We start from the raw sequence: 26,803 nt of genomic DNA on the forward strand, positions 1-26,803 counted from the left end.
TAAAACCAAGACTAGTCAGATCTGGCCCAGAATATCACCTGACTTCAACCAACATCTGCCCACTAAGACTGACGTCCCTGGACGAAGCAGAGAGAGAGTCCGATCGAGGCCAGATCAACTTCATATCACCATAACCAGTCAGAATAAGCTATATTATTTCAACTGGTGAAAATGACGTAAAGATCAATCCATCTGGTATAGTCCTGAATGTCACCGGAGTCACCGGAGGACGTCATCATAACGCCATCATGACGTCATTTGGCTTGCTGGGTGTAAGTTCACTGATTAAAATACCCATAATTAACTTACGGTATATATATATATATTATTATTTTTGCATTAACCCACCACAAATAAAACATGCAGTGGGTATGCTTTTGGTGCTCTCTCAGTGGTTTTCAACCCTTTTCATGTCAAGGTTCATTATTTATTCGGCACGGACCACCATTTGATGACATTTAGCCTCTCAGAACCAAGACTACTTCGTTGTCGTCGGATGAAATGTTGTCCACAATTCCATGCTGTATGCTGATGTTGATGATGCTGATGATGTATGATGATGATAACAGGCAAACGTTGATCAGAATAACAATTCTTCTACATTCTAATTCTAATTGTGTAGATTTTTTGTAAATTAAGTAATGCAGACAGTTTAACAATGATTTAACTCTCAAGAGTTAAAGATCTAATAAAAGTCCATTTGGTTACCAACTCTCCATCATTTAGCTGCATGGGAACCACCTGGAACATCCGCAAGGACCACTGGTGGTTTTTGCGTCTACACGGTTCCGTTTGCACCGAGCGCGGCCGTTCAGCCACAGAAGAGCGAGCCGATTCCAGCTTGAAGTAAGTGTACTGTAACTCGTACTGTACTTGACCAAATGCCTGGAGAAAACACCGAAGCAAAGAGTGTGTGAGAGGGAGTTTGAAGAGCCAAAGCGTTGTTCCCTTAAATAGGCCAGTGAATATCATCAAAGTCTACCGTCTGGCCCAGGCTTAAAGAGACCAGTGAATGTCATCGAAGTCTACGGTCGTCTGGCCCAGGCTGGCGTCCGTCTCCAGCAGGCTCATGATGACGGCCATGGCCGCGTCATCGTTGCTGAAGGTGCACAGGCCTGGCACCACCATGCTCTCCAAGTCCACCTGGGATGATGGAGTTGGTGATGATGATGTCTCGCCTAGACCAAACAAGAGCATGGACAAATAATGAACACTTGGTGGAAATAGATCAGGGGTGGGCAGTCGATGGAGAGGGCCACTATAGTTCCACACTCACTCCAGAGGGCCACATTGCATATTACTGTCATAGCAAAATCTGCTATTTTTTGCTATATTTGAATTGAAATCTTGGGGTTTTTGGCATTTTTTTAATTGGAATCCTGAATTATGTTTTGCTATTTTTGAGGTACGTATATACAGGTTTAATGTTTGTTTTTAGTTCAATGTTTGTTTTAAAAACACCATTGACAATGAAGGGAAAATTTACGTCATCTTGTCCCTAACACAAGTTACTATGAGTAATGAATTAATTAATTGAGTAAATTATTGAAAACGTTATTACATTTGTCAGTGAATTCTTTGTATATTACGTTATTGTCACATTTGCCCTGTGCAATTTGTGATTACGAAGCAACAGTGGAATATCTATATAATGAAACGACCTTTCATTATATTCATTATGAAACAAATGACGACCTTTGCTGCGTGTCTCTCCCCTTCTCTCTCTCCCTCTTTCCTGTCTATCTTCACTTGATACTATCAATAAAGGCAGAAAAGCCAAAAACTAATCTTAAAAAAAAAAAAAAAAAAAAAACTATCATGATTGATGACACACGTACCTGTGGTTGCTGCGGGGGGGTTGCTGCTAGAGGGTTCTGCAGATCCAGACGAAGGTTCTGCTTCTTTACTGGACACCTAGAATCGTTCATATTAGCCAGGGAACAAAACAGTGTTGATTTTGACAGCACATTTTTAGTTTTAGTCTTTTGAATAGTTTTAATTTCGTTTTAGTCACATGGAATGTTTTAGTGTTGATTTTGTCGACTAAAATGTATTTTGGCGGGACTTGATGCCGTCGTAATGGCAGATTTTACACTTACATTTTACAGTGGCCCCATTTACATGCAGAAATTCATTCGGAATGACTGGATTCATTCCAGTCATCAGAATAAAAATGCTCATGTAAACACCTCAATTGGAATAGAATATCCCATTCCAAATGAATTTTCATTCCGGTCTGGAGGGGTGGTATATACCGTTTGAATCGGTATAGATCACCATATAAACACTTTATTCTGAATGCTACTGGGAGTTTGGAATACATTATTTTGCATGTCTGCCCTTAGTAGACTATAGTGCTTTATGCCCATGTCCAAGCAGGGATGGCAGAAATGCGCTATTTTACCCAAAAATACAAATACACCAGTTATTTTTTCCCCATAATAAAATGCGCTATTTACAAACCGAATTACAGTGCCATTGCCAATTGCAGTGTATTGGTGTATGGATGCTGTGTTTTTTAGTTCTGGGTTGTTTTGGGTGGAGGTCGCGTGTCGTTGCGCTTCAAAATATATTTGTATTATTTGTTAGTGTTTCTCGGTTATTCATTTCTTTTTTTTCTTTAAATTTTTATCCCACGATTTTGTAACCCAGTTTTTCTTTTTCACCCAGTGCCAATTATCTAATGTAATCCTGGGCGCTACACTTCCTCTGCCAACCTGGGGGGGGCAGCGGACTGACCTCATGCCTCCTTCTATGCATGAGGAGTCCAAGCTGCTTCTTTTCACCTGACAGAGGGGAATTTCCCCGGCCGGACGTAGCGCGTGGAAGGGACACGTTATTCCGACCAGTTCCTTTCCCCTCCATCAGGCGCCCCGGCTGGCCAGGGGGAGGTAGTTTTAGAGACCAGGATTACGGCATGTATTTGTGAGGGTATCTACCCTAGGGGACACGGGGAGAACATGCAAACTCCACACAGAAAGGCCCTATCGCCAACCCCCGCCTCGGGTATGGGCACTGATGACGCGGAGGAGGGAACACGCCGCCAGTGCCCACAGCGTCCCCAGCGGGAATCGAACCCAGGACCTTCTAGCTATGAGGCGACAGCACTACCAACTGTGCCACCGTGCCCCAGATTATTCATTTCTTAAGGGATAAAGGTTATGGGTTGGCCATCTCTATAGTCCAAAGTTATATTCCGAATGAATGCTTTGGTCATGTAAACAATTGAGGAATAGGAATACTTGTATTCAGGTTCCATGTAAACAGTTGGGTATGAATCTCTGTTCGGAATGAATTCATTCATTCTGAATACATTTTGTGCATGTAACCGAGGCCATTGAGCTTGAGCTTGTAGATCTGCTATTTTCAGCATGCAACCAAGTGTAAAATGAAAGTGCAAACTGAGGTGTGTAAACTGAGGTGTGTAAACATGGACCACTCACATTCCTATTAGTTCGTGGGGGTACTAATGGAGATTTATCTTGGATAGGGGCGAAGGGGCTGGCAGCTCCGCTTGATGGAGAGGAGTTCACTCTGCTTAGACACAAAGGGAAACAGAAGCCATAAAAATAAAAAAAGTAAATCACTCCCTTGTTGATTGTATGTGCATAGAGTCTATGCCACACAGAATAACTCTTCCTACTTCCGGTCACCTTCCCTACTTCCTTCACAGGTGTTACCTCTGTTCCGTTTAGTGTACAGTGGTTCTCAAACTTTTTACTTTCAAGGACCCCATCAAATGGACCCGTGAAGGTCCATTTGGTTCCATTTGTAAAGTCTCCGAGTTACACACCCGTACGGGACATTTGGAACCCACTTATGGACACTTTGAGACCCACTGGTGTAGCAGTGAGCACAATAGCGTAGCAGCACCCTGACTCTGTTTGGCCAGAATGGAACAGAGCTGTCATTAGTATCATTCATCAGTAACACCTGTGAAGGAAGTAGGGATTAGCGAAGGGGCCCAAGTTCTTTCCAAAATGGTGTGTGTGTGCATAGAGCCTATACGCAGTTGTGTGCCATGCCCTCACATTGATGCATGCTAGATGTAAACAAAGGGTAAGTGTCATGGCCGCCCCAATGCATTTCCAATGGAAGTCACATGGTTTGACACAACATTTGTGTTATACGGCTTTCGGCTGTGTTTCGACTGCCCCCCTCCCCCTCATACAACAAAAATGTTGTGTCAAACTGTGTGACTCCCATTGGAAATTAATTGCGAGCTTGCATCAGTAAACAAGTCTCATGCATCAGCTATACATCAATCTGTTGTGCACGTGTGAGTCAGGCCCTAGGCTTAGAATACTGTACAAAGAAACAAAACACACCTGTTGGAGTCAATTAACTCATTTGCAATTTGGGTCCCAATGCTGCCAGCATAGATCATTGTATCCGACTCGCTGGAGATTCCTGGAATTATGGGTGGAATCCATTTAGTGACATCTAGGAAGAGATATTGAGAAAGGACCATAAGACCATAAAATAAGCCAATAGGAAGGCCAAATGTTAGTCCAAACATAGACACCTCTTCTTACCCTGTTGTAAGGCTTTTGAAAGGCCAGGCTGTCCGCTTCCCGCTGTGTGACTGGGCCCCCTATGGGTAGGATCACGCAATCACGTCATCATACTCAAATATTTGTACTGCTGCTATCTGAAGTCATATGCCATGCCATGCACTATTTTAAAGAAAAGTATTTTTTAAGCAAGTTATATACAAAACAAGAAAAAACTATATGTGAAGTCATAATAAAGATGAACACTTGGCATATAAAACGTATAACATTTTGTGAATGTTGTTATGAGGGTTTATAAGAAACTATACTTACGAGAGAACTCTGTTTACCGACACGATAAACTCGACATCTTTGGTCCATGGATTTATAAAACTAAACCACTGACTTTGGAGAGAAATGTAGGAGCCATATTTTGTCTTGAACTTGTAGCGGTTGGTTTCTAACTTCTCCTTGCTTCGAAGAACTGTAGAGAGATATCAAACAACGGTACTGTCATCACAAAGAAGTGTATATGTGAAGAGTTTGATTCCAAAATGCTTTAGGCCTATATGACTTTATATTTTCTCTTTTGTTTTATTAAGAGGTCTTCATGGTATTTTCAGCTTTATGGTGATGAAAAATAAAGGGAAGCTCCGCACACTCAGTTTATTTTTGGCAAGCTTTCGGTCTACTGACCTTCTTCAGGCATTCTTCAGGCTTCCCTTTATTTTTCCTCATACTCCTTTTGTGGCTCCAGCACCTCTCTAAAGTTTTTTTCAGCAGATGAGCGGTGGTTCCTTTTCTATTTTTGTCAGCTTTATGGTGATAAAAGGTATCGGTTCCATAATCACAGGTTTTCCCTCTACAAAAATGTCCAATGTCGTTTGGACATGCTGATTGAAACTAGCCGTGCTTAAACGAGCGTAATGGAACACCTAATCAAAACATAGAAATCAGCTGTGCTGCTCTCCCAGATCGCAGCCAAATGTGTTGCTAGGTTAGCGAGTTTCTTGGGACATTTGTGGTCATTTGTGGACATTTGTGGTCTTAAACCTTTTTAATCTGTCATTAAAAAGATATTGTAAATGTAAGTGTAAATGATCTTTTAAAGCTCATGAATAAAAAAGACTTACCTTGCCTGTGTTTTTCAGCCAGATACTGTAGATCGTCCCGGTGGAAGTACTCGTAACACGATGTGCCGAGAAGTTCTTGCGGTAGATAACCTGTGATTGTTGTGGCTCTGATGGAGAGAAAAGGACATAAATAAATAAAAAACAAAGAACACAATTTACTTTCTCTCTCACTTTTTTGTATTATTATTATCTTTTTGGGGTTTGGTACCACCACAGCCATACTTTCAGTTCTGTTCAAGTGTACCACTGTAATGGAATGCTTCTCCCAGACATACTAATTAAGAAAGGGCTAGATGTGACTTTTAAATGAGACAAATTAAGACAAACATGCACAGAACAACTGCCTTGTGTGTAACATTCATCAGGAAGATTCATGTAAATGCGATTGGGTTACGCACTATGCTCGTTGGCATGTGATGTCATCAAGAGATGCACCATTCCTTTTGAGAAACAATGGCAAAGACAGAACACGTCAAACGTCAAACGCCAGTGAAGTGACAAAACTACTGAAGAACTCCTGGTTGTAATTATCACAAACACTTTCAATGCCATTTTTCCCCCCAATGGAACAGTCAGTGTGTTGAGAAATGACAAGGAGAACTAGGGTAGAAGCAAAATGACGGAACTCACTGTTGGTCTACGAAAGTGAACTTTCCGTCGATGCCGCAGCGTGTGACAAACTGAGTGGGCTTGACGTCGACCTCTGTGAAAGGCAGCTGGGTGGGAGTGTGGGGATGGACGCGGCACATGGTCACCAAACAGGCAAGACGAGAGGACTGCTTGTCCACTTCACACTCTGTGTCCAGCAGGCCGGCGGGCCAGCTCCTCATATACCCAGTGCAGTGGACAGTACAGTATCTGTAGGAATCTGTAGACACATGGACAACACTAATTAAACCTGTGTGCTGCAAGGGGCTCATTTGGGTCATCACTGAGGCACCTGCCACCCCCTAGTGTTCACATTTAACCTTAAAATGCAGTTATTTGTATGCATATTGTCAACAAACTCTGAATTGTTTTTTGCAGATTAATCTGTGAGATTGTAGAATGGGTATTTTTGTGAATATAGAGGGTATGCGTGTTGCGTGTGACATCATGTGGCAAAAAACGACTTCCTGGCCTTTCTTGATAGCTCATAGATCCAAACAGAAAAGGGGGCTAAAAAAGGTTGGGAAACAGGCCTGATCACCCCTCCCCCCCTTCCTTGTCCCCCTTCCTGTACATACAGTGTGTTCATTTTTCCTGTGATGATATTGAATTTTGTTGTTACTATTCTTGTCATGTCTATGAATTGATTGCATAGGGCCTAAATGGAAACAAGACCGCAAGGACTTTGTTTTTGGTGCTATCCCTTTTGGACTGAGCATTTTTACTGTACTCTGTTGCTGTTTTTACATTCTGTCTAATAAAACTATTCAATCAATCAAAAAATCAACTGTACATTTATTCAACTAAAATCTTATGATATTTAGTCAACTAAAACAAGACTAACACTAAAGCATTCCAGGTGACTAAAATGTGACAAAAACTAAATGAAAACTACTGAATGAGACTATGACTAAAACTAAACAAGAATATAATATACTATAACAGAATATGCATGAGATGAAAAGTCTTGATTTCACAGAGACTCATATCCATTGCCAATAGGGAAGGTATTGCATCTGGCACCAGTATTGATATTAAGATGATATTCATTTTTAACCCATTCAGGATGGGAACTATAAGCTCATAGATTGTAGATATGCTATTTATTTTTAAATCATGAAAATGTCGTGCAAATCTTTGAATGTATATTCTTTCAGAGCGAAAGTTTTTAACTCATATACTTTGTTTCTGGGGGGTCCTTGGAACAACGCATTTTCAGATGGGGGTCCGCGGGCCAAATACATACAATTTTCGGGGTCCTTGACATGAAATAGTTTGAGAATCACTGACGTAGAAACATTTTTCACGTTTTTCAGAAAACTGTCATGATTTAGATTAGAAGACATCACCGTTAACACTGGCTCTCTCTGCCCTATGTGGAATGCTGTACAAATAGACAGAGTCAGAACAATAGTTCACCATCACATATCAACAATACTTGTGATCTTGGATATGTGAAGTTCTATCACAGTGGTTTTAAGGTTCGATGTTTTCCTTGTAGGATGTAATAGATACAACCTTTTTTTTGTCAAAGATATCAGTACTAAATATCAGAACTGTATATATATTCACTCTGTACAATGGAAATAAATGTTATATGTTATAATCTTTCAATTACCATTTGGTACAAAGCAGAATCTTAAGTTTCTGTTAAAGAAAGCGTTCCTTTGACTCGTTGAAATCAGTGCACTTGCCAAGTTGTACCACTGGAGGGCGCCGAAGCTCAATCTATTTGTCCAAACTGTGTGAGTGCAAAGTGCTGAACTGCACTGACCCACTTCCCAGACTGAGATACAAAGACTTTTTTTTTGGGGGAAATATGTCAATGTTACAAAATTAAGAATGAATCATTATGATTAAAACCCTGGATACGCTTGATTAAGCACCAAAATGATATGGTCACAAAGACAATGTTAATATTGAATTGTACTGCATCATGAACTGGAATTTCAACCTATGCTTTTGTAAATTGAAGCAAACTGGTGAGACTGTAACCTTCCATTGGTTACAGTCGGTAGGAATAAATATCTCTTTAATCAAGCATTGACAGCTTTTTTTAATGTTATTTTTACGGTGCCTGCGGATGTTTTTTAGGGTCATGGGCAGAGAAGGCATCTCTCTCCCATCAAGCCTCAATCGTCCACTTTAAAAGCTTTCCTTTGTCAGTTGACTGCATCATTTGCATAATTTACTTTAATTAAACATTTTGTTTGTTTCCCCTCTGTCGGACAAACACACTGTTGCCTGGAGACAGTACTGTACAGTACCTACCCTTGTAATTGTACCTACCCAGCTACCCTTTCTTCTAAATAGTGTGAACTGTGAATGTGAACCTACTTGCCCCGCGGGGGAAATTCAGTTATCAGGTCAACCCAGCCGATCACAGCCTGGGTTGACCCAGCATTAACCATATAGGCAGATTAGAGCAATTAGGGGTTTAAGAATAGTCTTGCTGGCCCTGACAGTTAGCTCAACCGTCCGGGCCTGACGGCGTTCGAGTCCCGATAATGAAATTTAGAACATTTTTCCTTATATTGGTTGTGTGGTACCCCAACTTTCAGCAGCTGTCAAAAATTCCCCTAGGGTGGTTGAATAGAAACCAATGTGGGATATGTTAGTAGACACCCTTACAAGGTTCAAGGTTCAAGGTTCATTTATTTTTCGATTATCTGTTGGTATGGTAATCTCTGCATCAGAGACAAGAATTCCCTAGGGAAAATTGTAAAAGTGGCCTCTAAAATAATAATAATAATCACAAATGAACAGCCACCTTGAACATGGCCTGGAATCATACCTGTGGTAACCAGGGGCTCTGGCTCCCCAGGAGGGCTCACTAACCACTCAGCTATGTACCTAACCTTTCTTCTCATGTACCTACCTACCCTTTCTTTTAAATGTAGCTACCCTTTCTTCTAAATGAACCTACCCTTTCTTTTGGACGTAGAAGACAGTGTGTGTTTGTCCTCAGTCTTCCCGTGGACTCTGCTGTGCTTCATGCGACAGAAGAAGGATCGCCGTGCACCAGTAGACAGGTGGGCCGCTCCGCCCGGGGAATCTGCCTGCACCTGTAGCCCAGCTAGCAAAAAACAAACAAAAAACATCTATCTGGTAACACAAAATCCGGTAGCATCTGGAAGCACAGTGTTCATTTAACTCTGAGATTGAGTCAAATTCATATTCCCATGTCCTACTGTCTTTTCTTATAGCAATGAAGCAGCAGTAGAATGGACTTTTAATAATAAAATGTAAACATTTTATCATTACAATGTAATTTCATAAATAAAGTATTATGATTTTAACTGTATAAAAGTGGCTTGTATAAAACACCGCTGAAATGACGACCTAGTCCTAGAGAGAGAAGCTCAATTGAAGCCTAAACTTGACCTTGTGACTTACTCGTGGCGTCTATGAGGCGTTCGTGGGGGTTCTCGTAGGGAGAGAGCTGCTCTTTGACCTTACCGATGTCCTTATGGTGAATGTAATCAAAGATGCTCTGACCAACGAGCTCCAGCTGGAAACCATTTGAACCAAATTAACACAAAAGAACGTATGCCATAAAAGGTTAAAGGTACAAATACTACAGTAGTACACTGTAGCTACAATGTAGAAGTCCTACTCACCCGGTTGAAGTTCAGGATCTTTGAGACCGACTCCGAGATGAAGATGATCTTCCCTCGATCACAGCTCACTACTAAGAGGAAACCGTCCGCAGCCTGTTAATGGAGATAGAGAGAACGGGAGAGAAGTGAACGATTTCATCACATTACAACAAAACAGAATATTTGAAATACATGGTTTCTGAAAATGTCCCCGTTACGTTCCGGTAACCAGGACACTGCAGCATTCCTTTTGGAGCTGTACTTCCCTAATTTTGTCAAGGTATTTTATAGAACAAGGTACAGTACGGTCATCTACGTCATTTTCTGTATTCAGCGACTGGGAAACGAACTGCAGACGGGAGGGAGTCCATGGAATGCGCTGCAGTCAATGAGGGCCAGGTCAGGTGGACCAGGTGGATTATTTCTGAACAATTGAGAGCTTTGCAAACTACTCTGTCAATGAATGAAGAATACATATCACACTGTTTACTGCCATGTTGCTTTCCGACATGTACGTCGTATCATTCTACCGATGTATGTTTCTCAGCGTGCCAAAAAGTATCGTGAGACTGTCCATCATTGACAGCCTGACAACCAAATCTCGCCATACTGCCGATTTATTTTGGTGCTGCTATCCCTTTTGGAATAAGGGGTTGACTGTACTCTGTTGCTGTTTTTACAATCATTTATATCTAATAAACTATCAAATCAATCAATCAGCTGGTCCAGCCAGCTCTCATTGACAAAGAATTTCCGGATCCAGTTTGCCTCCTGGCTGTGACAAAGGCAAATTCTCAAACATGTTCATGTGAAGGACCCCCAATGTGAATGTATTTGATCCCCATTTAATTTGAAAAGATTCAGTGTCACATGCCATTAAGAGGAGAAGATAGGCTATGTCAACATTTTTCTAAATCTACAAGCTGTGCTTACTTTTGAGTTAACCTTTAACGGCATACGTTCTTACAGTACTTCAGTAAATGCATTACTTCGGTACTTTACACTGGCTAACTCAAGAGAGGGAGGATAGAACATAATTTAGGCCAACATATGCTTACCTTGAGTACAAGTTTTTTGAGGTCATCGTCAGACAGAAATGAGAGCTTGTAGGTGCTGTCGGGGAAGATGCTGCTTGTCCCTGCTGAGTGAGAGACACAGAGAACACGTGTGAGACGTCTCCTGCTGCTGGCTCACCTTCTGTGTCAACGTCACATTCTACACAAACAACATCAATATTTCAACAAGTGACCACTAGTAGGGGCTTAATGCAAGGGCTAATTCACAGAGGGGTGCCCTGGGCGCGGCCATTACTGAGGTGTAATCAAGGGGCCAGCTATGCACTCCAATGTTGAAGCGCTGGGCCCTAGTGGTAAGAGGAAGGACTGCAGGCGGACCCGTGGATTCTTGACGAGGAAACCCCGTGCAACCGAGCGCCCAATGTTAAAGCCCAGCTGCACTTCCGCATTTCCGGACTTCCGGACACCAAAATTTGGTGTCCAAATGCTGAATCATGCGGAAATAGACAGTACTTCCGGCAGCCTTCCAGGTGCTTCAAAACGCCACTGAGCAACTTCCACTGACATGAATAGTGGAGGGGGCGGAGCTTCGCGCCAGTTTAGTCTCTATCCTTTTAATACTCTATGGGTGTAATCCATGGAGCAGGTGCTCCGTAGGCCAGGTGTAGCTAATCAGTGCTGCTGCACTTAATGGCAAGCCTCTGTGAATTTGTCTTTGCTCCTGATCCGATTCCGATCACTTGATTTTGAGCATCTGCCGATTTTTCCCGATCCGATATTTATATTTTATCGAACACATCATATCACAGTAGTACAATATCCCAAATCACAGACAATATCCAGTCTAATATAATGATATGGATATAATATTGATACTAGGGATGTCCCGATCACGTTTTTTGGCTCTCGTGAGGGGAGTGAGTTTGAGGGTGAGGAGAAAGAGTTTGAGGGAGGGGGGATGTCGAATGCCATACACACCAATCCATTGACCATGTCAATAGGTACATTTCTAGTGATTGGTTCGTTGATGAGACAATAACAGCTCATCTTACTAGGGCACCAATGGTATCTTATATATTTAGGGGATGACAACAATTCCTCATGGTGGTACCGTGCTAGAGAAATTGGTATCCTAAACTGAAAATGTATTTTTGAGGGGCGCTAGCCCCTCCTATGTCCAGTGTGAAGCTTTTAGTGTGCGTGTAAAAAACACAAACTTTGTCCCAACACAAACATTAAATGCCATTGTGTAGACTTCTTGTAAATTAATTAATGCAGATGTTTAACAATAATGGGTCCATTTGGTTTCATTTTACGCTCTCAAGAGTTAAAAGATCTATAAGGGTCCATTTGGTTACCAACTCTCCATTTGGCTGGGGATCACCTGGAACAGCCTCAAGGACCACTGGTGGTCCCCGGACCACTGGTTGAAAACCACTGCGCTAGCAGATTGACATGGACAGAGATTACGTCATTTTCTATAATGATCGGGATCGGATCGGGACATCCCTATAGTATCAATATTATATCCATATCATGATATTAGACTGGATATTGTCTTATTTGTTTATAGGACACTTTGATGTTTGTTGCTTTGATGTTTATAGGACACTTATTGGCATAAGTGTCCTATAAAGATCTAAATATCAGATCGGGAAAAATCGGTATCGGCAGATACTCAAAATCAAATGATCGGAATCGGATCGGGACATCCTTAGCGATTACGCCTACCTTTCAGGGCTTTCAGGTGCTGCACTGTCTTTCGTAGCACGGTGAGTTTGTCGAGTTTCCGAGACATCGGGATACAGGCAGGGATCATGGATGCCAGCTCATCAATCAGAACGTTCATTTTATCCCTCCGTCGTTTCTCAATCTGGCTGTGGGGCGCCCTGTACACAGTTAGCAATGAAATAACAAAAATGACTCTGGAACTTAAAACATGAATATTCTCCAAATATTTAAGATTGTTTTGTGTGTTTTCGAAAAGAAAGAAAATAACATCAACATTATGGACTTTGTAAGTGAGATTTTAATAACCTGTAGCATCGGATTTTAGGGTGCTGATCATCATCTTCAGATCTAGAACAAAGAATTACCAAACATCAAAACTATTATTATATCTTAACCCATAACCTGTACAATATGTGAAGACATTGAGGGCGGGATAAAAAGCCAAATTTGGAGGTAGGTGGACTAGTGGAGTGCTGGTCAGCCCGTGAATAGCTGACACACACGGCAACGTTGCCTCTCTGATTCTGGTAGTGGGGTGGGATTGGATTGCAGTGGGCAGGAACTTCACCCCTGTGCCACGCCACCTGAATGCCCCCAATGCGCTTCTAAGATAAAGTTTAGAAAATGCAGCTTGCTTGCGTGCATTGCTTTTTACCTGCTGACGTCATCCTCCATTTCTACGTCAAGACTTTGCCTGCTAAATACAAACAAAGAATAACAACACATAGTTTTTAGACAATATTTCATCAGATAGAAATGAATGCACTCTCATAAACTATACATATTTACTTGAAAGCAATGCATTTATTTCTTAACAGCCTGACCTGTCCTCTGTGTCTCCTTTGCGTTTCCTTGGCAGGTCTACGGCTGCCAGTGGGGAGGTAGATAGCATGGACGCGAGCTGAGTGCAGGGCATCACTTCACTGGGTGGCATTGAGGGGAGGGGAGAAGAGGGCATCGCTTCACTAGTTGGCATTGAAGCGAGGGGAGCAGAGGGCATCACATCACTAGTTGGCATGGAGGCGAGCTGAGCAGAGGGCATCAATTCACTAGTTGGCATGGAGGCGAGCTGAGCAGAGGGCATCAATCCACTGAGTGGCATGGAGGCGAGGGGAGCAGAGGGCATCTCTTCAGGCAGAGCGCTGGCAGCTAGAGGAGTGTACTCTGCTGGTGCTTCTAGAGCTGGAGATAAAGTGACGTCTTACTCTTCAATCAGTACACAAACAGCAGAGCAGACGAAGCCAGGTCTTCCAAAACTACCTTTACTGAAAATCATTGTTCTTAAATGTTTTTAGGTGATTGACTCAGCTCACATACATGAGTTACTACTACTACTAAGTGTATGTGTTGTATTTGAGGGCTGTAATAATTTTGTTTACCGGTATGTCCAGAATCTTTGTAAACTTTGGAGTAAAATAGATCTATATTTCGATGTGTGATGGGCTAATAATTAATGTACATATTCCATCTTGTGAATATAATCCTAGTACTGCACATGTTCAAGACAATCCTGGAATATAAGCCTTTAAATGTTTCAGCATCACAATGATGATCACAATCATTGTGAAAATAAAAAAGTGGAAAATCCCCAAAATGAAATGTGATATGTGAACTTTAGCATGACTGGGCATTTGATTAGATTCTTTAGATTAGATTTGATATGATGTACTTTATTGTCCACAAAATAGACAATACCTTAGCACCATATAATAATAATGAGATAAATATGCTTTTTCTGTGCTTTTTCTGTCAAACAATCTAAAGCCCACATTTCTTTTCACTCTGCTTCGTTTGTCTTGATTTTGTAAGAAGTGCAGCAACGTCAAAAGTTCAAAACTTGTTTTCTTTATTTAGTTTTTGTCTCCTTTTCTATGTAATAATTCATTTAAATATTAATAAGGTGGGCATAATAAGCTTCGGCTTCAGCCCTTTCCTTTTCGGCCAAATTGAAACATGTTAACCTTTATTCTGTATGTACTGTACAACTGCTGTGATAAACCTTGACCGAGATAAATAAACTAACTAACAATAATTATATAAATATAGGTCGCAGGTGACCGTTGACTTGAGACATAAACATACTGCTTCCCAGTTCCCAGTATTTGGTAGGAAAACATTACACTGATGTGACTCCTGGCAAATCAGTGCAACTGCAAAAGCTCGCCGGAGTGGGGAGCCAATTCTCAGACTATATGCTTGGGATTTTCTCTGTGGACGCTGCACGTGCCCCCGTGAGGTTGGCTTATGTAATGCTGTAACACTGACCTACTTCCTCCACTGACTGGACCAGACTCTTTCATGTGATTCAGAGTTTGTGTGGGAGAGAAAACAAGAATGGGATGGTAAAAGTGATGGGTGCTTTCCAACAATATGACCATTAAGAATGACCCACATGTGGTGTTGCCCACCTACATTTTCGAGTAATTGGAGCAAATGGCGTGTAAAAAAACCATGAAAGGGAAACACGTGCGAAACCTGATGAAAGAGAATGATGTACATTGCAATGCACCATCAGAAGGTCAAATCTAGGTTGTAGCATTTCATTCATTCAAAATTCATTCATCATTTTTTTTAAAGCTAGTGTTGGTGACATTTTATGAGTCACTGCGAATAAAAACGTGATGTTTTCTTTGAGGGCGAGAGCAATAAGTTAGATACGCCATGAATAGAGATACAACACAGCTGCCTATTCAAGCCACAAACATTTTTTAAAGTCACAACAATCCTAATAATTCCCTGAAACAAGTCTCCATACAAATAAAAACTCAATCTTGTGTGAGAAGCGACATACAAGCTGTTTTTCAAGGTGATAATTATTATCAATCCTGTGTGTTGTTTTGTTTTTCCCTCACAAACTCCCTAATATATAAAACCACATTTAATCATATTATCAATCCTTTTGTTATGACGTGCTTTACTCATTATTGTTGCAAACCTCACCGGCTGTCTCCACAGGAAAGACAGAAAGCTCTTTTGTTCCACGGTGGTTTATTGAGGTCGGTCAGGCTCTGGCACGGACACAGAGGTTTAACAGGGTCATGTACTGTACTGTACTGTACTGTATGTACAGTACACTATGTACTGTACTGTATGTAGGCTTAAATTAACCTCTCTATCTGACAAACAAGCAGGTGCTGATTCACTTGTTTTTACCTGTGGTGGAAAGTGTCTAAGTACATTTCACTCAAGTACTATGTACTTAAATAAGTATGTAGTATAAGTATTTTTAGGTATTTGTACTTTAATTTACTTCTACTCCACTACATCTCAAAGGCAAATACAGGCATATTGTACTTTTAATCCACTACAATTATTTGAAAACTTTAGTTGGTTTGTATATTTGTAAAAATAACCTACATTAACCACTTAAACCCTATATACATATTGGCCATTGTATACATTTAAAAACGTGTGAAATAGGACATTATTTTAATTTAATTGGCCTACTTTTACTTTTGGTACTTTAAGTACATTTCAAAGCCAATACTTTTGTACTTTTAAGTAAATGTTGAATTCCGGACTTCTACATTGTATTTCTATACTGAGTATTTCTATATTGCAGTATTGATACTACTTGAGTACTTTTTCCATGGACATACATTGTTTTTTGTACATCCACTCTGAGAGCTTTTATGGGTCATCTCATCCGTGACCTCGTTGATGCTGTGCAACAAGTGGCCTCTAATATCACACAATGACCTGTACGTTCCTTATTGCTCCTCAGCATAATATTTACCCTGACCATTCATGCTGAATGCTCAAACAATGTGTGTTCTAGACCTTCACTTAATGCGGCCCGAAGGTTATTATCAGAATAACATTACTTTACTTTACTACATACATTCATTTAAGATAATTACTAGTGTTAAAATGTTATTGTCTTTTTTTATGTCCAATGTATTTGTATTTACTTCATAAAGTTAACTAAATGGATTTGAAATTAAATAAAAAGGTTACTTTTCAGGACTCCAAATCAAAAATAGCAAAAGATTATTCAGGTTTTCATTTCAAATATAGCAAAAATAGCCGATCTACAAGCTCAAAACGTTTCGCACTGCAACGCGTTTTGAGCTTGTAGATGGGCTATTTTTGCTACGACAGTAATATAAGGCCCTCTGGAGTGAGTGTGGAAATATAGTGGCCATCTCCATCGTCAAAGTTGCCCACCCCTGTTCTAGAGAATCATGGGCGATTACACACACACACACACACACACACACACACACACACACGCAATGTTTCTGTTTACACAAACACTCAAAATTGACTGTTGTCACGGAAACGGTCGACAGCGTGATGTCAGGCCATGACGTCACGTCACCCTGCAAAGTATGGCGAGCAGAGCACTAGACTAGGCAGTCAGAAGAAGATGATCAATAACATAACATACTACAAGTAAATATATCATACAGTAAGTATCCTATATAGCGAGAAGTATAATAAAAAGGAGGCACCTAAAGACTCAAGTTACTAAATATCCAAACGTTGAATAGAGGAAGGGAGCGCTGCTGTGGTCCTTTGTTTGTTGAACTGAATACAGGTGCTAGTTGGCGAGATTAAATCATAACATTAAAGATGTTTCGGCACTCAGCCTTCGTCAGGGTCCCATAGTTACGACGTGCAGCAGGACATCATTATATAGCGACCATCATGATTGAAAACACTTGACAGCAATCAGTGTCACTGTCAGTCTAATACATGTCAGCACAATAAATGTTAGAACATCAATGTCCGCACATTATACATCATAACAGTTAAGTCCATGTGGTTTCAGATACATGGGTATAGAAATGGTTTTGTAAGAGAATACAATAAATAAATAAAAAGACAGAATCCCCAAAACAAATACCAGAAAAAGGTTGTGAACAGTGTGTGAGGAGGAGGAAACCTTTAGAGAAAAGGGGAAAAATCGATTTTGTCATTAAGACCAGGGAAGTTCGTAGCTTTCAGGGTGACAATCCAGAACGTTTCTCTCTGCAGAGACAAAACTTCCCAATCGTTTCTATACCCATGTATCTGAAACCACATGGACTTAACTGTTATGATGTATAATGTGCGGACATTGATGTTCTAACATTTATTGTGCTGACATGTATTAGACTGATTGCTGTCAAGTGTTTTCAATCAAGATGGTCGCTATATAATGACTTCCTGCTGCATGTCATAACTATGGGACCCTGACGAAGGCTGAGTGCCGAAACGCGTTGGTCCTTCTTTTGTAATGTTCTTTGCCATGCCTTAAAACCCATTCTGGGCGGGAACCCCTTTTGGTGTTTTACCCCCTCAGGCCGGGTACGCATTTTTGGGTTCTGTACAGTATGTACAGTATTCAAAAATGTAATTTTTTTGATGCTGCTATATAAATATTTGAGGTTTTTCAGAAACCTTAGCTCAGGATTTAGAGGCGTTTTTAGAATCGGCCTCAGGCCTAAATGGGCTCTGAAAAAAAAAAAAAAATTCACCTCACTGGAACAGAGTGCCTTGGATCCTCTTCTTTAATGTTACTAAATATCCAACTCCCTCCCCCAATGCCTAAGGCAAGATACAGATCCTGAACTATAAGACCTCCTCAAGGAGCGTGAATTCCGTTTATGTCCGAGCATAGGCATAGTAACGCCCCGCCTGCCTGTGATTGGCCTACCGACACTGTCCTCCGAGGTGGATATGCTGGATGCCTGGATATAGTCTGATACAACGTTACTCCTATGGGTTACTCCGTGGTGGGAAATAATACAAGTAGTATGGTATGATACAGAGAGAACGAGAGAGAACGCTAACTTGTAAGTTTTATTTTTGTAGAAGAGGCAAACTAATATTGTTTATGCCGTTTACTTTGATGGAATAATTGATTGATTGAACATGCACATAATATGATTTGATTTGCGTGTGTTCTAAAATAAGGTGTTTGTGTTGTGTAATTTGTTTGTATGTGTAAACTTGAAACATTATTGTACTATAAAAAGGTCTATTTTCCCTTCATCTTTATCCTTTTTTGTGTAATAGTATTAGTTTACTATAATTAGATTAATACACGATAATCAACACTATCAAAGCAAACAGCATAAACAATAGGTTTGCCTCTTCTACAAAAATAATAAGTTAGCTACAAGGCTGCATTCTGTCGTGCGTGTCAAGCTGTCATTCTCCTATTATTTATTTCTCAATCTCACCACAGAGTAACCTGCGTCTCGGAGGACGCAGGGCAGTGTCAGTAGACCAATCACAGGCAGGCGGGGCGTTACCATGCCTCAGCCATGCCTATGCTCGGACACAAACGGAATTCACGCCCTCAAGGAGCATCTTACACCAGCCCTCTGACAGCTCCCTGCTAATACAGGAAATCGTCATTACATTGACCATTCATTGTCAATGGCATTTAATGATTGTGTTGGGACAAAAATTGGGTTACATACACCAAAAGGAGGCAATATCAATCCAAAATGACCATTGCCATATGTACATTTCGGGCAAGCTAGATGCCCTTCCTTTTCCAACATGTACATTCACAAACATTAGACCCAGGTGGGTGAAGGGCAATTATAGCTTCAATGGGATTGATTGATTGATTGATTACTTTATTAACAGTTTTAACCACTCTGTCTTTTAGCCCGTAAACAAACGCAAACCGTAGGGCTACAGTTCTTTTGTTGTTTTTTCTTTTTGAGCAGTGCCTAACCGCTCCGACTCATATGAAAAGCAAGCAGTTATCATTCACGAACAATGCATTTAAAAGAAGGCAACCAATTAGCCAACTATTGGGGATTATAAATTATCCTGAGGATTCTTTTGAGTCACAGGCTAAATACTTTTTGTGATCCATTCAAAAAATGAGGGAATATGGGTACGCCAACTTTAGCAATCTGGTCTCCACAAAGTTCTAGAGACACCTCTTCTCGTGGTCTTGCATTGGTGTCTACCTTTAGTGCTATATCTAGTGCAGTGCAGTACATATTGGCACATATTGGAAAGTGACCCTCAAATTGCAAGTTTATTTCGAACTGGATAGATACCGGTACTTTTATAACTAAGTGATCTTTCTTAGTGAAAGTGTTCCATTCATAATCATTGCATTTTTAGTACCGGTACTCATAACCACTGCTTGAGTGGTTGGGGTTCAATCCCTGGCTGGGTCAACCAGCTGAGTGTCAATGCCTCCATCCCTGGTTGGGTCAACCAGCTGAGTGTCAATGCCTCCCTGCTTGACACAGCATCAAGGGTTGGATTGGGGGTAAGTCCCTGCGACATACTAGCTTCATGTCCAGGGGGTGTACTTGTACATCAAGCTGCCTCACGCTACAGAAACAGGAGATAGGCTCCTGCCCTATGGGCCCCATGGCTCGGCAAGGCTACTTACTGCTTGAGTGAACCACATTAAATGGGCATTGAAATGGTCAATATGCTACAGAGAGGTGACAAATGGGGCCATTCTCCAGAGGGAGGTGTATTGGATACAAAGGGAATGTAATTGTTTGATGTTGTTGTAGTAACCTACATTAAGCGATCATTGCTTCCCCTGCAGGGTTAGACCTGTTGTTGTGCTAGTTGGGAACATCTACAATTGGTCATTATCCATGACCCACCTGGGTCTATTGTGAAATTGCCAATGCACATACGCAGAGAAAGGCCTTACCTGAAACATCTGTGAGGCAAAATAGCTAATTTGGAATGCCATCCTTGCCTAATTTGTAATCATTCCTTTAAGAAAATTATTTGTAACCCATTTTTTCACCCAGTGAGAATTGTCTAAAGATTTGTCGCAGCGCGATGCGTTGTGGGCAAACTGTGTCATTACGACGGCATCAAGGCCAAAATACATTCTGTTCGACTAAATCAACTGTAGATTTATTCGACTAAAATCGTATGATATTTAGTGGACTAAAACTAGACTAACACGTAACACTAAAACATTCCAGACTAAAACAAGAGAATATGACTATGAATATTTGCTGCCAAAAACAACATTGATGCCACATGTGGGCTTTTGGCCTGGCATCGCGTGTTCGGGTCCCGTTCGTGGCGGCCTTTGCTGCTCTTCTTCTCTCTGTCCCTCTTTCCTGTCCATCTTCACTTGATGCTATCAATAAAGGCAGAAAAGCCTAACACAAATCTTAAAAAAAAAAAAAAAATCGCAAGTTGGGCATATGTATTTTATACCGACATTAACAATATATGTATTGTACCACAAGCTTCTTCGCTGTGACTGACTTTACTGCAGAAAAGTGGGACGACCATCCTCAATTAATGACCTATATACTATAATGAAGACATAATAAAGATGAGGTGTACAACCCCAGCCTTTAGAAGAACCCATACATCAAACAGTTAAACGTGCACTGATGTGATGATGTACCGAAGAGTTAATGCACTAGCTGGATGAGAGCCCACATAAACAGTGTGTGAATGTTTTCTCTTAAGTGAGAATCATGAACTGAGAACTGTGGCCTCAGAAACACACCCAGTACAAATGCCATGATAGACATTTATTTAACAAGTAGTTCCAAATGGAGGTATAAGATGTTTGGCATGAAACACACTCAGTCGCACACATGCACGCACGTGTGCGCGCACACACACACACACACACACACACACACACACACACACACACACACACACACACACAACCGGCCACGTGTGTCAGACTAACGGGTGCCCCCCCCCAAACTAAATAATGTGGCATACTATGTCAAATTGTCTGTATAGTAAAGGAAATACACTGGTAGTGTGGTCCTTTTGTAATGCAAAGTGCTTTGGCAGAAAATAGGGAAAAGAATCCTTATTGTCCAGAAAGAACATGAACAAAAAACTGGGGCAAAAAAACTTTCTTATATCGAGCCGTCAGGTTGACCTCTCTATGTCACATTTTCTCCTGACAATTTCAGTTCCTATGAACATCCAAAGTACTTACACTAGAAACAAACTGATTGAAAACAAGCTGTCAAGAATACATATTTATTATTTACTAGTTACAGCCCCAGTTCATATATTCCATTCATAAATTGTCACTGGGTGATAAAAAAGCAATGTGTGTGTGAGATTGCAGGAATCGCCACAGCCTCCTTTCCTTATCTGTCTTCATGTGAACAATAAAGAAAAGCATTGAGCTTCAAATTCTGCATATGTGACAGTCTAGTTCAACTTTATTCTTTTCTTATACAGGAGACAATTGTGCTTCCGAATGGAATTTACACAAAAAGGAGGCCACTCGTTTTCATTTTCATGAAGACTCCACTTCTCCCTTTCCCTTATCAGTGACAGTGAGTAATCAATCATAGATACATTATTATTGGGTTTTCTTTGTTTTTTTCCCCACTACCTATCTGGTCCACATCACAGGAAGGACACAACTCTCTAGTCTCTACTCTATCAACAACCTATAAGTTGTCTCCAGATCTACAAGACAGGCACAGCCGTTTTCTCTGTCGGCCAGCGTCTTTTCTGCGTTTTTATACAGCTGGTGGATGGAAATTAAGCTCCACCAGCGTTTCGGGGAATCTGGCCGTCGCAGCATTCAGCTGCGTGGGTGGAGCACTGGAGCATCTTTTCCATCCACCAGCTGTCTAAACACCCGGAAAAGATGCTGGCCGACAGAGAAAACAGCCGCGGCTGACAGCTCAGGTCTGGAAACGCTGATAGCAGTGCTATAATCAAAGTTTGGTCCAGGGGGTCCACCGAAAAAAATTAATATAGCATCACGATCGTTTTAACCACTTTTATGTTGGCTAGTCAAAAATATCAGATCTACAAGCTCACAGCGTGTCACATTGTGTCACACTCGAGGTCCTGGACCTTGACATGAAAATGTCTGAGAAGAGCTGACTGACTGTAGCTGACTATAGCATGCAGGGCTTGAAATAAATCATCCAGGGCCATGTGGCCGATGCCATGATGTACTACTGTAAATGCTGTCATCTAAAGTTCTGCAATGGTTTAAGATTAAAATGCAACTTTAACAATGCAATTATCACGTATAACCCCTTGTGATTATGAATCATAATAGGATGAACAGATCATAATTATGAATCATGGCTCACTCAAGTCTTAATTAACTGAGGAATTATAATTCAGTTGTCTCAGGCGCCTGACACACTATTAAAACCAAATAGTTCTCTCTGATCCGGGGGGAGATGGGGGCAGAGCAGCACGCAATTCATTTTCAATGGGAGTCCATGGGTTTCACAGAGACAGAGCAGCTCTGCTCCATGGCTGTGTTCTGGCCTTCCTCCCCACCATGGAGCAGAGCTGCTCTGTGAAACACATGGACTCCCATTGAAAATGAATTGCGAGCTGCTCTGCCCCCCCTCTCCCCCCGGAACAGAGAGAGCGATTTTGTTTTAATAGTTTGTACGGGGCCTCAGGTGTGGCCCCTTTAGCTGGCTCCTTTCCAGGTAAGACAAGACAAGACAAGACAAGTAGCCTAGCTGTTGTTCAAAAGTAGGCTAGTTGTGATTGTCATAGACAAAAAGCAATGTCATGACTCATGTGTACTTTGTGTAGGATAGGCTTTTAAGTTTGGAAAATATATTTTCTCAGGTTTCATTGTCACGTTTCCATAAGCTTACTACTGTATAGACTAGCGCCCTTTCATGGCGACGCCAGGCCCAGGAAATAGTTCCCAATGCATTTTTCCCATAGACATTTCAAAACGTATTTATTTAAAGATCTTATAAGATCTTATAATCATGACAACAAACACAATATTTTGGACCAAACAAATAATTACAAAGAAGAAAAAACACCGTAACCTGCCGTTTTCTTCTTTTTTCTAATTATTTGTTCAGCCCGATTTTTTTTTATTTGTTGTCATGATTTGTCACGACAAGAGTTGGCTTTGTCCGCGGCGTAAACGTCTTTAAATAAATACTTTCTGCTGACGCTCTATAGGCCTACAGCAAGACAACAGCAGTACTTAACGCATTTAGACCTGAGGACGATTCTACAAATGCCTTCTAAATCCTGAAAGTTTTCAGAAAACATGTTTCTATGTCAGTCGTTCTCAAACATTTTCATGTCAAGGACCCCCAACAATATATGTAATTGGCTGCCGACCCCCATCTGAAAATATGTAGTTCAAGGGATCCCCCCCCCCCCCAGAAGCAAAGATTTGAGTTATATTCACCACATTTTCATGATTTTTCAAAAATCTTAAAACACCAAAAGAGGTTCCCGAACTTCCCGTCCAGAGTTAACGTGACATTTGACACACTAGTAATCAGAGTAATAATATATCAGTCAGCTCCCTATTTTAATAAGACAAGACCTACTATACTGTACGTCCCCTATTCGAGCTAACTGAAAATGCTAGACTGACACTTTACAACCTGAAAGAGATAGTATAGGTTACTTTCAATGACAACTAGTTTACCGTGAATCAATAAATAGCCATATACGTCCATTAGGCTAATAGAAATAATAGCAGCTTACAGTGGTGGAAATGGAAAGTACATTTACTTAAGTACTGTACTTAAACAGTTTTGAGGTATTTTGTACTTTACTTGACTCGAGTAGGCCCTATGTCAAATTCTCTGTACCTTTACTTCTACCCCACTAGGCCTACATCTCAGAGCCAATTTTTTAACTTTTACTTGACTACAATCATTTGAAGATTAAATTTTGTATTAGAAAACATACATTAACCTCTTCAGCCCTATAGGCCTACATTCCGGCCATTTGAAAATAGCAGATCTACAAGCATGTGTCAAGATGTGGTGCATTGTGAGCTTGTAGATCTGTTATTTTCAAAAGTTTTTGTACACATTTTGAACTTGTGAACTAGGACATTCTGCAATGTGAGTAGGCCTACTTTCGGTATACTTAAATTACATTTTGATGCCAATACTTTTGTACTTTTACTCAAGTACATTTTGAATTCTGGACTTTATTGCAGTATTGCAATGCAGTACTTTTTGGCTACTTTTAAATGACAAATATGTTTACCGGTGAATCAATCAGTATAGCCATATGTCTATTAGGCTAATAGTAACTAGTATTTAGCTTTAATAATGATGAGTCAGAGTGTGTGGGAGCCTTCAGCCTGCTATGCTACCGGCCAGAGCACAGGGGAGCTGTTTCGGCGTTTAGGACACTTTCTTTTGGGGCTTCTTCGAAATGATCACGGTCAGTGGATCAGTGGACGAGTGGATCACGGTCAGTGGATCAGTGGACGAGTGGATCACGGTCAGTGGATCAGTGGACGAGTGGAGCAATGCAGCGCTGCTTCTCTCACTCTCTCTCTCACTCTCTCTCTCTCTCCAGGAGGAGCCAAGCCCAAGCATGCATGATGCATGCCCGACGGACCGGCCGGTTCCCATTTGCACGTGAACAATTCCGGCCGTATTAAGTGTGATTTATATAGTATAGGTATAGGATAGGCTAGCCTAAAAGTTAAGTTTTAACTTTTAACTAAAGGACACCAATGGAAACAAGCCCGAAAGCAAGGCTTTCTTGGATTCATCCTTGTGTGCTTTAATGTCCTGTCCATGCAACAAAAAAAAAGTATTTGCCCGTAGGAGTCCGGGCCGGGGAGATGGGGGGGCTTTCCTTTTAGCCTACCTGGTCCTGGAGCCGGTGGAGGTGGTGCTGGGTCCACCGCTGTCCCGTCGCCAGTGGCACCGCCGGCCAGCATCATGGTTAACATCATGGCTAGAGGAGCCGGTGGTGGTGGTGTGCCGCCGCCCGCTCCCTCCCAGCGCTCCTCCCAGCAGAGAGGGAGCAGCATGTGGAGGATGTGGAGCCTGGTGGTGGTTGTACTACTAGTAGAGTCCGACTAGACAGAGAGAGGAGAGGAGAGGAGAGGAGGAGGGAGCAGACATCTATTTAGACGTTGTATAATTGACTTCATTTTTCTCACGTCCCCCCCTCACGTTTAACGGGGGAGTGTGGAGGGGCAGAAACGTGCACATAGGAAGTGTGTGTAAACGAGGACATAACTGCTGGGGGGGGGGGGGGGTTACCACTCCTCCAGCCTGACAGTAGTAGTAGGCTACACTACGACTAAGTGTTGCCATGTCTGCTTTATTAGGCTATATAAGCTAACCCACCTGACCCTCCATTTCGCCAAATGGGGCGACAAAGCTTTATTCTTCCATCTGGCGGAGTGGAGCGTCAGGTGGTTAATTATTATAAGCGACTTACTTTTTCTTCTTTTTTTGCTTGTTTCTAAAGCGTCACATTGGGCTTGTTGTTTCCTAATATTGTTAAAAACCCCCGATTAGGCTAATGTATTTGTCAAATGTAAGGACTCTATACATCTAAAAACATTTTGTGCCAGGCAGGGACCCCCATACCAGATTTGTGCTGTTAAACAAAAGTTAATTGTGTTTAAAAATATTCCACATTTGCTTTCGTAGACCTGGTTGCTTATTGCTCCCACACAATCTGGCAACACTGTCCGCTCCATACTCCATTCAACATGTCCCCATGGATGAATGGCATTCCACATTACACACACTAGAAGTAGAAACTACTTTTATAATGCACTTATATATCCGCGCATCAAAGTAGGCTACTTTGATTGATTGATTGATTGATTGATTGAAAAATCCTTTCCTTCTTTCCATCGGGTACGGGTCCTCAAGCTCATTGATTGAACTTGAAGTATACAACTCAGTACAAAAACGGTTAATTGTGGATTAAGGGCTGTGTGTGTGTGTGTGTGTGTGTGTGTGTGTGTGTGTGTGTGTGTGTGTGTGTGTGTGTGTGTGTGTGTGTGTGTGTGTGTGTGTGTGTGTGTGTGTGAATGTGTGCACTGTCATCCAATTGATTGGTGATCACATTCCAAATTGTGGATTTCATTAAAACTTCTCTGTGGCCGCCCCTAACTTTTTTCTAATAAAGTTTTTTATTCCCCCACTGGCCCATATGTAGTGTCATGAAAAGCGCTATAGAAATCCCAGATATTAGGCTATTATTATTATTATTATTAAAACTCAACTAAATCCAGGAATTAATTATTTGAAAACGTATAGGCATAATTAGGCTATACTTTGTATATTTAGAGACATAGTTCGGGCATTGTGTCTGCAATATGAGTAGGCTACTTTTACTTTTAGTATAGCCTACTTTAAGTAGGCCTACATTTTGATGCCGATAGCCTACTTTTGTACTTTTCCTTGAGTACATTTTGAATCGGGACTTGACTAGGCCTAGGACTACTTGTAAGTACATCTACATTGCAGAATGTA

The 26,803-nt window shown here is 41.2% G+C and overlaps 1 protein-coding gene across 1 annotated transcript; it reads right to left on the reverse strand.

The window, feature by feature from the left end:
- Positions 1–760: 760 nt before the first annotated feature.
- Positions 761–13,513, reverse strand: LOC310853734 (basic helix-loop-helix ARNT-like protein 2). Its single transcript, XM_083758150.1, has 16 exons — positions 13,445–13,513; positions 13,276–13,317; positions 12,927–12,968; positions 12,621–12,778; positions 10,932–11,011; positions 9,895–9,987; positions 9,671–9,785; positions 9,201–9,350; positions 6,257–6,494; positions 5,627–5,733; positions 4,827–4,977; positions 4,536–4,594; positions 4,329–4,443; positions 3,444–3,534; positions 1,839–1,914; positions 761–1,178 (listed from the first exon to the last, which is right to left on the reverse strand). The coding sequence occupies exons 1-16, from the start codon at positions 13,510–13,512 to the stop codon at positions 997–999; spliced, it is 1,767 nt and encodes a 588-aa protein (XP_083614276.1). The 5' UTR covers position 13,513; the 3' UTR covers positions 761–996.
- Between the last annotated feature and the right edge of the window lie 13,290 nt (positions 13,514–26,803).

This window comes from Protomyctophum parallelum (assembly GCF_964188405.1).
Source record: "Protomyctophum parallelum genome assembly, chromosome: 22".
Taxonomy (NCBI): domain Eukaryota; kingdom Metazoa; phylum Chordata; class Actinopteri; order Myctophiformes; family Myctophidae; genus Protomyctophum; species Protomyctophum parallelum.

Coding starts and splice junctions, on each gene's coding strand:
- LOC310853734 (XM_083758150.1), bottom strand. CDS start 13,512: ATGCTATCTACCTCCCCACTGGCAGCCGTAGACCTGCCAAGGAAACGC. Junction 9,988..10,931: donor TCAAAAAACTTGTACTCAAG/GTAAGCATATGT, acceptor CTCCATTAACAG/GCTGCGGACGGTTTCCTCTT. Junction 1,915..3,443: donor CCCCACGAACTAATAGGAAT/GTGAGTGGTCCA, acceptor GAACGATTCTAG/GTGTCCAGTAAAGAAGCAGA.